The sequence below is a fragment of the Melopsittacus undulatus genome, chromosome 22 (genome assembly GCF_012275295.1).
Source record: "Melopsittacus undulatus isolate bMelUnd1 chromosome 22, bMelUnd1.mat.Z, whole genome shotgun sequence".
Classification (NCBI taxonomy): Eukaryota; Metazoa; Chordata; class Aves; order Psittaciformes; family Psittaculidae; genus Melopsittacus; species Melopsittacus undulatus.
Window position 1 is genome coordinate 1,718,735 of NC_047548.1, and position 12,725 is coordinate 1,731,459.

The 12,725-nt window shown below is 58.0% G+C and overlaps 1 protein-coding gene across 1 annotated transcript; it reads right to left on the reverse strand.

Annotated features, from left to right (window-relative positions):
- Window positions 1-71: 71 nt before the first annotated feature.
- Window positions 72-12,502, reverse strand: SART1 (spliceosome associated factor 1, recruiter of U4/U6.U5 tri-snRNP). The gene is made up of 20 exons (XM_034071897.1): window positions 12,136-12,502; window positions 11,691-11,745; window positions 11,543-11,598; window positions 11,212-11,338; window positions 10,159-10,264; window positions 9,578-9,655; window positions 9,407-9,506; window positions 8,871-9,010; window positions 7,620-7,820; window positions 6,748-6,866; window positions 5,598-5,743; window positions 5,010-5,140; window positions 4,269-4,424; window positions 3,426-3,539; window positions 2,959-3,046; window positions 2,361-2,451; window positions 1,425-1,560; window positions 1,243-1,332; window positions 805-926; window positions 72-158 (listed from the first exon to the last, which is right to left on the reverse strand). Exons 1-20 carry the CDS (start codon window positions 12,500-12,502, stop codon window positions 140-142), a joined length of 2,442 nt encoding a protein of 813 aa, XP_033927788.1. The 3' UTR covers window positions 72-139.
- Between the last annotated feature and the right edge of the window lie 223 nt (window positions 12,503-12,725).

Below are 12,725 nucleotides of genomic sequence, written 5' to 3' on the forward strand. Positions count from 1 at the left end.
AGTGATGCACAATGGGGGTGTCCCCATCCCCCCCCCATCCCCTCCCCCCCCCGGCTCTGGTGATGCTCAGGGACCATCCTTTGGCCTTTATTATCCAGGGGGTGACAGAGGGGGGGGATGGGGTGGGGGGGATGAGGCATCACTTGGTGATGGTGTTCCTGTGGGGTAACAGAGGGGTCAGAGCTTCCAGTGTCCATCCCAGGACCCCTCATGTCCCCGATGCTCTGTGTCCGTTCCAGTGCCCCATGTCCCATCCCAGTGCTCCCAGTCCCTCCCAGTGCCCCATGTCCCATCCCAGTGCTCCCAGTCCCTCCCAGTGCCCCATGTCCCATCCCAGTGCTCCCAGTCCCTCCCAGTGCCCCTGAGTCCCGTTCCCAGCACTCCCAAGTCCCTTTCCCAGTGCTCCCAGTCCCTCCCAGTGCCCAAGTCCCATTCCCATTGCTCCCAGTCCCCTCCCCATTGCTCCCAGTGCCCCTCTATCCCTTTCCCAGTGTTCCCAGTCCATCCCAGTGCTCCCAGTCCCTCCCATTGCTCCCAGTCCCTCCCAGTGCCCCCAAGTCCCATTCCCAGTGCTCCCCAGTCCCCTCCCCATTGCTCCCAGTCCCTCCCAGTGCCCCCAAGTCCCATTCCCAGTGCTCCCCAGTCCCCTCCCCATTGCTCCCAGTCCCTCCCAGTGCCCCCAAGTCCCATTCCCAGTGCTCCCCAGTCCCCTCCCCATTGCTCCCAGTCCCTCCCAGTGCCCCCAAGCCCCATTCCCAGTGCTCCTAGTCCCTCCCAGTGCTCCCAGTCCCTCCCAGTGCTCACGCGTTCATGCTCTTGCCGCTGCCGCTCAGTACAATGTATGGCGTCTTCTGTGCCTTCTGCTTCTCCTGCAGCAGGGCCACAGTGCCCAGGGGGGTGTCACTGGAGCTCATCTTCTTCAGCAGCTGGGGGGGGGGGGGGGGGGCAGAGGTCACAGGTCACACTCGGGGACCCCCCCCTCCCCAATGGCCTCAATGTATTTGAATGTGGGAACCCCCCAAAACAGGACTGAGGGGACCCCAAAGTGGCCCCATCAATGGGTTCCAAAAGGGGGGGGGGTAAAAAAATGGGGGGGGCCCAAACTTGGGGTTCAAGGGGCTGAATGGAGCCAAAAGAACTCCAAGGGGGGGGCAAAATGACCCCAAAAAGGCTTCAGGACCCCCCCAAACTGAACTGAAGGACCCCAAAAGGGTGTTGAAGAGCCCCCCCCCCCCAACTCACAGCCTCCTCATCCAGCTTCTTCATCCTCCTCTCCGTCTTCATCTTCCCGGAGCCTTTGCCATGGAAGCGATGGGAAAGCTGCCGGAACGCCTTGGGAATGGGGGGGACACACATAGAGGGGGGTCAGGATGATACCAAGTGGGGTGGGGGGGTTCCCGTGGCCCTTTCCCCCCCCCAAGCACCTCTTTGGGGGTGAGCTTGCGGCCGGTCTCGTCCACGTACTCGATCTTGACGTCAGGTCGATAACCTTCCTTCTCCTTGAAGTCCTGGGTGAAGCCTCTGTACTCCTCCCTGCGGCTGTACTTGTCATCAATGGCCCTGGGGGGGGCAAGGGGGGGGACAGAGGGGTGTGATAAGGGGATGGGGGGCACAAAGGGATGGGGGGCACAGAGGGGTAAGGGGGGTGCAGAGGGATGGGGGGCACAGAGGGATGGGGGGCACAGAGGGATGGGGGGCACAGAGGGGTAAGGGGGGTGCAGAGGGATGGGGGGCACAAAGGGATGGGGGGGATGCAGAGGGATGGGGGTACAAAGGGATGGGGGGGATGCAGAGGGATGGAGGGGATAAAGGGATGGGGGGCACACAGGGGTGAGGGGGGTGCAGAGGGATTGGGGGGCACACAGGGGCGAGGGGGGTGCAGGGGGATGGGGGGGTAAAGGGATGGGGGATACCCAGGGGTGAGGGGGGATGCAGAAGGATGGGGGGACAAGGGGATGGGGGCACAAAGGGATGGGGGGGTACAGAGGGATGAGGGGGGACAAGGGGATAGGGGTTATACAGAGGGATGGGGGTGATAAGGGGATGGGGGGTACCCAGGGATGAGGGGGGATGCAGAGGGGTGGGGGGGGATAAAGGGATAGGGGGCGACAAGGGGATTGGGGGCACAAAGGGATTGGGGGGTACACGGGGATGGGGAAACAGAGGGATGTGGGGGATGCAGGGATGGGGACCACAACGGGATGCAGGGACCACAAAGGGATGTGGGACACAGGGATGGAGACAAAGCAGGATGTGGGGGAGGCACAGAAGGGGGCACGCAGGGATGGGGCAGTGCTTGTGCACCCCATATAGGGGTGATGGGGGGGACATGGGGGGGTCATGGGGGGGGCATCACCCACATCTTGTCCTCAATGCAGTAAACGGCCGAGGGCAAGGACTTGTTGGGGGCCTTCACTCGCGCCACCTTCTGCACTGTGGTCTCCAGCAGCCCTGGGGGGGAAGAGGGGGTTCAGGGGGGGCACAGACACCCCAATAGCCCATAGGGACCCAAACAGTCTATAGAGACCCCATAGAGGACCTCAATACCCCCCACGTCACTTTAGAGACCACAGATACCTCTATAGGGCTCCCAAAGCTCTGTGTAGGTCAACCTATAGACACTCCCCCCCAATTCTCACTATAGGTCCCTCCATAACCCCCTCTACAAGGTCCCAAACCCACCCCAAGGGAACCCCAATAACCCCCCACATGGCACAAACTGACCCCAACCTTCCCCATAGGGACCCCGAATACCCCCATAGGGACCCCAAATACCCCCCTAAGGACACTGAATTTCCCCATAGGGACCCCAAATCCCCCATAGAGACCCCAAATACCCCCCTAAGGACACTGAATTTTCCCATAGGGACCCCAAATTCCCCCATAGGGACCCCAAATACCCCTATAGGGACCCTGAACACCCCCATAGGGACCCCAAATCCCCCCCCATAGGCTCACCCTTATTCTGGCAGAGCAGCAGGGCTGCAGCCAGGCCCCGGTTCACAATGGGCTCCTCATCCAGGATGGTGGTGGAGGAGGCTGAGAACTTGGGGGGGGGGTAGAAGAAAGGGGTTCAGAGCCCCCCCCACAATGTGGGGAACCCCCCCAGAGGCTTTAATAGACCCCAACACCCCCCAAGGGGTACAAACCCCCCCTAAATCAGGGCAGCAGCACCCCTGGAGGGGTCCTACTGTGCTTTTGGGGTATCCCCCCATGTTTTGGGGTATTCCCCCATGTATTAGGGTGTCCCCCGTGTTTTGGGGTGTCCCCCATGTTTTGGGGTATTCCCCCATGTATTAGGGTGTCCCCCGTGTTTTGGGGTGCCCCCACTGTTTTAGGGTCCCCCCCATGTTTCGGGGTATCCCCCCATGTTTTAGGGTTCCCCCCATGTTTCAAGGTCCCCCCCCCGGTTTTGGGGTGCTCACATCCTGCTGCTGCCGCTCCTCCGCCAGGTTCACACTGCTCCATCCCATGTTCTCCTCCCCTTCGGAATCGGGGGCTTCGGGGGGGGACGGGCGCCCCGAAGTGCGCTCCAAGGCCTGGGGGGGGGGGGGGTGTGGGGGGTGCATACAGTGACCTGAGGGCCCCCAAAGTGACCACAGACTCCCCCATTTTAAACCCTGCACCTTTATTTCACCCCCCTTTTTGTCCCCCCCGCCCCTCATTCTGACCCCCAGCACCCCCAGTCTGGGTCCTGAGCCCCTTATTCCAGGTCCCAATGTCCTGTTATGGGTCCCAATCCCCCCATTCCAGTTCCCACCCCCCCCATTCTGGGTCTCAATCCCTGATTCCAGGCCCCAGCTCCCCAATTCTAGGTCACATCGCCCCCATTCTAGGTCCCATTCCCCCTATTCCAAGTCCCAATCTCCTGTTGTGGGTGCCATTTCCCTATTCCAGGTCCCAATCTCCCATTATGGGTCCCATTTCCCCCTATTCCCAGTTCCCATTCCCCCCATTCCAAGTCCCAATCTCCTGTTATGGGTCCCATTTCCCTATTCCAGTTCCCATTCCCCCCATTCCAAGTCCCAATCTCCCATTATGGGTCCCATTTCCTATCCCAGTTCCCATTCCCCCCATTCCAGGTCCCAATCTCCCATTACGGATCCCATTTCCTATCCCACATCCCATTCCCCCCGTTCCAGTTCCCATCCCCTCCATTCCAAGTCCCAATCTCCCATTATGGGTCCCATTTCCTACCCCAGTTCCCATCCCCCCATCCCAGTTCCCATTCCCCCCATTCCCGGTCCCATTCCCAGTCCCCATCACACCATCAGCTCCTCCTGCTCCTCCCTGTTCCCGGCCAGTCCATAGGTTGGGATCTCCCCCAGGGTCCTGCAGAACTCGGATGTTGCATTGAAGACAATGGCTCCGGAACGGGGGTCAGGCCCCGGGGCCCCCCCGAAGCCCCGAACCAGCTCCAGCACCTGCACGGGGCCCATAGGGACTGAGCAGGGGTCTTATGGGTGCTATGGGGGGGTCCTATGGGAGTTATGGGGGGTCCTATGGGTGCTATGGGGGGTCCTATGGGTGTTATGGAGGGTCCCATGGTGCTATGGGGGGTCCCATGGGTGCTATGGGGGTGTCCTGGGTGTGCTGGTCAGGAGTGCCATGAGTGCTGGCTATGGGGGGGTCCCATAGGTACTGAGCAGGGGTCCCATAGGTGCTATGGGAGGATCCCATGGGTGTTATGGGGTGTCCCATGGGTACTATGGGGGGACCCCATGGGTGCTCTGTGGGGGATGTTCCATGGGTGCTATGGAGGAATCCTATGGGTGCTATGGAAGGATCCCATGGGTACTCTATGGCTGACATCCCATGGGTGCTCTCCCATGGGTGGTCTATGGCTGATGTCCCATGGATGCTATGGAAGGATCCCATGGGTGCTCTATGGGTGCTGTCCCATGGGTGCTCTATGGCTGACATCACATGGGTGCTATGGAAGGATCCCATGGGTGCTATGGAAGGATCCCATGGGTGCTATCCCATGGGTGCTGTCCCTATGTCCTCACCTTCTCCCCGGGTGCCTCCCTCAGCTGCTGCAGCTGCCGCAGCCTCCGTCCCTTCTCCAGCTGCTGCTGCAGCTCCTGCTCAGCATCGTCCTCATCCAGCACCCGCGGCGAGGCCGGACCCTGCACCTCCTCTGGGGGGGGGGGCACCCATCAGCACCCCCTGCACCCCCCCCTGCACCTCCTCTGGGGGGGGGGGCACCCATCAGTACCCCCTGCACCCCCCCTGCACCTCCTCTGGGGGGGGGGGGGCACCCATCAGCACCCCCTGCACCCCCCCCTGCACCTCCTCGGGGGGGGGCACCCATCAGTACCCCCTGCACCTCCTCTGGGGGGGCACCCATCAGCACCCCCTGCACCCCCCCTGCACCTCCTCTGGGGGGGGGGGGGCACCCATCAGTACCCCCTGCACCCCCCCTGCACCTCCTCTGAGGGGGGGGGGCACCCATCAGTACCCCCTGCACCCCCCCCTGCACCTCCTCTGGGGGGGGCACCCATCAGTACCCCCTGCACTCCCCCCCGCACCTCCTCTGGGGGGGGGGCACCCATCAGCACCCCTTGCACCCCCCCAAGCACCACAGGTGCCCTCACCCTCGCTGCTGATGTCCATGCTCTCCAGGCGGGTGTCATCCGAGGGCAGCTGGGGGGGGGCTCCGGGGGGGGGGCTGGATGGGGCCTCCCCCTCCCCTTCGGCACCATCCTCATCCTCCTGCACCCGGCGACCGCGGCCTCGGGACCTGGGGGGGAATGGGGGATGCAATGGGTGCTGGGGGTGCTGGGGGTCCTTAGGGCCCAGGCTGGGGTTCAATGGGTGCTGAGGAGGGGGGGGTGATGGGTGCTGGGCAGAGGGTGCTGACTGGGGGGGGTCCATTGGTGTTGGTCGGGGGGATCCCATGGGTGGTGGAAAGGGGGGGTGTCCCATGGGTAAGATGAGGGGGGATCCCATGGGTGCCATTGAGGGGTCCCATGGGTGCCATTGAGGGGATCCCATGGGTGCTGATCAAGGGGGGGGATCCCATGGGTTCCATTGGGGGACACCATGGGTGCCACTGAGGGGGTCCCATGGGTTCCATTGGAGAAAACCATGGGTGCCACTGAGGGATTCCATGGGTGCTGATCAAGGGGGGGTTCCCATTGGTGCCATTGGGTTCCCATGGATGCCATTGAATGGATCCCATGGGTGCCATCGAGAGGATCCCATGGGTGCCATTGGGGTCCCATTGGTGCCATTGTGTTCCCATGGGTGCCCTGGGGTCCCTGACCTGGAGCCGAAGTCCCCTCGGGTGTCCCCTGGTGCCATTGAGGGGGATCCCATGGATACCATTGAGGGGTTCCCATGGGTACCATTGAGAGGATCCCATGGGTGCCATTGGGGGATCCCATTGGTGCCATTGGGGGATCCCATGGGTGCCATTGGGGTCCCATTGGTGCCATTGGGGTCCCATGGGTGCCATTGGGGGATCCCATTGGTGCCATTGGGGTCCCATTGGTGCCATTGGGGTCCCATGGGTGCCATTGGGGGGTCCCATGGGTGCCATTGAGAGGATCCCATGGGTGCCATTGGGGTCCCATGGGTGCCATTGGGGGTTCCCATGGGTGCCATTGGGGTCCCATGGGTGCCCTGGGGTCCCATGGGTGCCATTGGGGTCCCATGGGTGCCATTGGGGGTTCCCATGGGTGCCATTGGGGGTTCCCATGGGTGCCATTGGGGTCCCATGGGTGCCATTGAGGGGTCCCTGACCTGGAGCCGAAGTCCCCTCGGGTGTCCCCTGGTGCCATTGCCAGGAGGTCATCAGCCCGAAGAGGTTTCTCCTTCTTCCGGAGCCTCCGGACTCGGCGCCGCTGCCTCCGGAACGGCTCCTGGGGGGGGGTCTGTTACCCACAATGCCCCAGGGCAGGGGGACCCCCCCAGGAGCACCCAAAAGGACGCAAATGACCCCAAAAGGACCCAAAAACGACCCAAAAATGACCCAAAAAGGACCCAAATGACCCTCTGAAAATCCTGAAATCACCCCAAAAGAATCCGCACCACTCCAAAAGCCACACAAGAAAACCCAAATCTCCCCCAAAAGGGCTCAAATTACCCCAAACCTGACTCAAGTCACACCAAACCCCGAAAAACCAACTCGGATCATCCCAAAACCCCCCAAAAATGACTCAAATCACCCCAAAAATCCCTAAGAACAACTCAAACCCCCCAAAAAAACCCTGAAAGGACTCAAATCACCCCAAATCCCCCCCAAAAGGATGCAAATTACCCCAGCTCCCCCCAAAACTGACTCAGATCACCCCAAAATCCCCCAAAAATGACTCATATCACCCCAAAATCCCCACCAAGAGAATTTAAATCACCCCAAATCCCACCAGAAAGACTCAAAACATCCCACCCCCCCCAAAAATTACTCAACTCACCCCAAAAAAACCCAGAAAGACATAAATCACCCCCAAAAAATCTCAAAAGGACTGAAATCACCCCAAATCCCCCCCAAAAGGACTCAAATCACCCCAAAACGGACTCGAATTACCCCCAAACCCCTCAAAAATGACTCAAATCACCCCAAACCCCCCCCAAAAAGACCCAACCCCCCCCCAGAAGGACCCCCCCGTCCTCACCATCTCCTGCGGGGTCAGGTACTCGGGGGCCAGGCGCAGGGGGGGCAGCTCCAGGCTCTGGGGGGCAGGGCCTGTGGAGGGGGGGGGCTGCTGGCGGGGGTCCCCTGCCCCCCCCCCCACCGTCCCCTGCGCCCCCAGGCGGAAGGAGGGGCGCTGGGGGGGGTCGGCGTATTTGGGGAGCACCACGTGGTCCTTGGGGCCCTGCGCATGGGAACATAGAGATAACGTGGGATAAGGTGGGATAATGGCATGGGATAACATGGGATAATGGCATGAGATAAGGTATGATAATGACATGGGATAAGGTGGGATAATGGCATGGGATAAGGTGGGATAACGGCATGGGATAAATTGGGATAATGGCATGGGATAAGGTGGGATAACGGCATGGGATAAGGTGGGATAACGGCATGGGATAACTTGGGATAATGGCATGAGATAAGGTATGATAATGACATGGGATAAAGTGGGATAATGGCATGGGATAATGTGGGATAATGGTGATGGATAAGGTGGGATAATGGCATGGGATAAAGTGGGATAATGGCATGGGATAAGGTGGGATAACGGCATGGGATAAGTTGGAATAATGGCATGGGCTAACATGGGATAATGGCATGGGCTAACATGGGATAATGGCATGGGATAACATGGGATAATGGCATGGGCTAACATGGGATAATGGCATGGGATAACGTGGGATAACAGTGAGGGATAACTTGGCATAATGTCATGTGATAAGGTGGAATAATGGCATGGGATAACGTGGGATAATGGCATGGGATAAGGTGGGTTGATAATGGGATAACTGCGTAGGATAAAGTGTGATAACGGCAGGGGTAAGGTGGGATAAGGGCATGGGAGAACTTGAGATAATGTGAGATAAGTGTGGGATAACGTGGGATAACAATGAGGGATAAGGTGGGATAATGACATGCGAGAACATGGGATAACAGCATGGGATAATGCGGGATAATAACAGCATAATGTGGGATAATGATGGGATAACAGCATGAGAAAATGGGGGATAATGACATAAAATAATGTGGCTTAATGACAGGGAGTAACGTGGGATAACAGCATAGGACAACATGCATTAATGATGCGGTGTAATATGCGATGACAGCATAGGGTAATGTGGGATAATAGCATGGTATAACATGGGATAATGGCATAGGGCACTATAGGATGCTCCAACCCGGGATACCCTATGGGAAGGGGGACACATGCAGGTCTGGGGCCAGGGGGTACCTGTGTGGCAGCAGCAGGGTCCTCATCCTCATAGGGCACATATGGAGGCTTCTTCTTGCGCAGCTCCACGTTCTCCTGTGCCTGCTCCTCGGCCACCAGTGTCACATTCACCAGCACATCCTCAGTCTCCTCCAGCACCCCTGGGGGCCCAGCACCCATCACTACCCCCACAGAGCCCTATAACCCCCCTGCACCCCATAACCAACCCCCCACACCAAGCACCCCATAGACCCCCCCACCTCTGCACCCCACAATCCCTCCCAGGACCCCATAACCACCCCTATTTTCTTCCCACCCCATCCCATTGGATGGGATACCATGGCCCCCCCCCCCAAGCCTTTTGCCACTGTGGGGGGGTCACAGAGCCCATATCCCCCCCCCCCCCCCACCTCTGCACCCCACAATCCCTCCCAGGACCCCATAATCACCCCCAGACTCTTGCCACTGCATCCCATTGGATGGGATACCATGCCCCCCCCCACAGCCTTTTGCCACTGTGGGGGGGTCACAGACCCCATTTGTGCCCCACCCCATACCCTTATCCTTAAGGGTGAGGACGAGGGTCTCCCCCTCTCGGAATGCAGCCATGTCGTGCTCCACCGTCAGCCCCTTCAGGTCCCTTGCACTGTACAGGTCCTGGGGGGGTACAGGGGGGTCAGGATGGGCACTGGGGGGGTCCCAAAGGGGCCTGAATGCTCCCAACTCACCCTCTTCCTCCTCATGAACTCCTCCTCCACCAAGGTGCTGACACCGAATTCCTGGTCCATCTCCTCCAGCAGCTTGGCCTGCAATGGGAAAAGGCATAGGAAAGGTTAAGCCAATGCAGGGATGCTCCCAAAGGCTCCATGGGAAGGGGTCTCAGGCCACCCCTAAGCTTACTATGGGATGGAAAACCCTAAAATCAACCTAAAATACCCCAAAAAGCTCCATTCTGAGCTCTCCAGTGGGATGAGCAGGGAATAACATCCAGCAAATCCCATTAAAGAGCATCTGAGGACCAGTATTCCCATCAACCCCAATAAACTGGATCAGATAAAGCCCTGAATGAGGAAGGGAAAGTGGAAACTGGATGAAAATAGACCCATTCTTGCCTAAAAACCACTAAAAACCCTGGAAAAGGCAACTGATTGCCACCAAACCATCATTTTTCCATGGATTTTAAGGGAATGGCAATAAAAACACTCGCGTGGCCCCAAAACCGCTTCAAATTTGGGGTGAAATCACCGTTTTAAGCCTGGTTTTGTTAAAGGGATGGGGGTTTAGGGGTACCCCGCCCCCCATCATTCACCCTCTTCTCAGCCAGCTCCTTCTCCTGCTGCAGCTTCCGGCTCCTCTCGATCCATGCAGCTGTGTCATCCAGCCATGGATCATCCTCCCCCAGCGTCTTGATCTTCCTGGGGGGGGAAAGGGATGGGTTTGGGGTAAAAATGGACATTTTTGGGTTAAAAATGCATGGTTTGAGTAAAACCAGACATCTAAGGGTGAAAAATTAACATTTTGGGTCCAAAAGTGACATTTTGGGGTTAAAAACAGACATTCTGGGGTAAAATCAAACATCTCAAAGTTTAAAATTAGCATTTTGGAGTCAAAAAGAGACATTTTGGGGTTAAAAAGGAGTATTTTGGGGTGAAAACAAACATCTAAAGATTAAAAATAAACATTTTGGGGTTAAAAATAGACTTTTTACGCTTAACAGTGAATACTGTTAAGTAAAACCAGACATCTAAGGGTCAAAAAAGAACATTTTGGGGTCAAAAAGAGAGATTTTGGGGTTGAAAAGGAATATTTTTGGGTAAAATTAGACATCTAAGAGTTAAAAATAATCATTTTAAGGTTAAAAATAGACATTTTACAGTTAAAAGTGGAGTTTTTTTGTTAAAACCAGACATCTAAGGATTAAAAACTAGCATTTTGGGGTCAGAAAGAGACATTTTGGGGTAAAAAAGGAATATTTTTGGGTAAAAAGAAATATCTAAGGACTTAAAATTCACACTTTGGGGTCAAAAAGAGACATTTTGGTGTAAAAAAGGAGTATTTTTGGGTAAACACAGACATCTAAAGGTTAAAAAAGCATTTAAGATTCAAAATTAACATTTTTGGGTTGAAAGTGAAGATTTTGAGATTAAAAACAGACATTTTAAGGGTAAAAAATAAACATTTTAGGCTAAAAAAAAGCACATTTGGGGATCAAAAGTAGATATTTTAGAACTAAAAAAATTCTTTGAGCTTCAAACCAAACATTTTAGGGTTTGAAATAAACATTTTGACATTAAAAGCAAACGTTTTAAGGACGGAAAAGGAACATTTTGGGGTTAAAAAGGCACATTTTGGGGCTCCTCACCCCAGTTTCTGGTTCAGCAGCCGCTTCTCCTTGGCAGCCGCCAGCTTCTCTCTGATCTCCTCTCGTTGTCGCTGCACCATTGGGTTAATGACATCTGCGGCCACCGGGTCCTCCTTGGTGCCAGCCTCTGGGGGGGGCACAAAACACCCCAAAATGGGGGCTGGGGACCCCAGATCCTGGGGGGGAGCACAAAACACTCCAAAATGGGGGGTGGGGACCCCAAATCATGGGGGGGAAGGGGATTGGGGGGGAGCACAAAGCACCCCAAAATGGGGCTGGGGACCCCCAAATCATGGGGGGGGAGGGCATTTGGGGGGGGGGCATCACTTACCCTTCTTGACCGTTGTGGTCTCCAGGGGCTTGAGACCCAGCTTGGCTCGAAGTTTGCTGCGGGGGGGGCATAAGGATAAGGGGGTGACGGGGGGTTGGGGATACCCCAAATTGGGGGGGGGGAAGGGAGGGGAAGGGGGGGCACTCACTTAGTTTCTTCCACGCTGAGGGATGATTCACCTGCGGTGGCTTTGGGGGCTGCAGCTGGGGGGGACACACACATCAGTTAATGCCTCTATAATCCTATAGCTACACCCCCCCCCCCCAAATAACCCCACATATAACCCCATAACTACCCCCCAGGCCCAACAAGGACCCCCATAGGTCCTCTACACCCCATGGACACCCCCTCAAGTGCCCCACAACCGCCTCCAGCACGCCCAAAACCCTCTTCTGTGCCCCACAAACACCCTCAGAGACCCCATAAACACCCCCAACCCCCTTCCTGCCCCCCATAACCCCCCCAGTACCCCATAAGCACCCCCAGATACCCCATAAACACCCCCAACCCCCTTCCTGCCCCCCATAACCCCCCAATACCCCATAACCCCCCCCCAGTGCCCCCCATACCCCAATAAATCCCCCCCCCCTCACCGGGCTCTTCCCTCTCCTCCCTCCGCTCCCTCTTCGCTCTCCGCTCGGCCTCGGCTGTTCCGCGCCCATGGCCGCTCCTCCCCGGCTCCTCGGGGCCGCTCCGACGGGACGAGGAACCGGAACCGGAACCTGCACCGGAACCGGAGCCACCACCGCCGCGCTCCCCCCGGGACCGGCTGCGCTTCCCCCTCCGCTCTCCGCCGCGGTGCCGGTGCTTGCGGTGCTCCCGAGGCCGCCCCGTGGCTCCGCCCCCTCCGGCCGTGGCTCCGCCCCCTCCGGCCGTGGCCCCGCCCCCTCCCGCCGCCGCCGGGGCCTCCTCGGCCGCTTCGGCCCCGCCGCGATCCCGGTGCTTCTTCGAGGAGCCCATGGCCGCCGCCGCCACTTCCGGGAGCGGAGCGTCACTTCCGGGCTGTCGCCGTGGCAACGGAGACGGTTCCGCACCCCGGGCTCTGTGGGGAAGGAGGGACTTCCGGTAGGGGACGGGTTTCATTGGTTGGTGTGAAGGCGCCACTGAGGAGGGGGTGGTGATGGGGAGGGGCTGGCGGCTGGGAGGTACCATTCTGTGGGACTGGGGGGGGATGGAGGGGGCG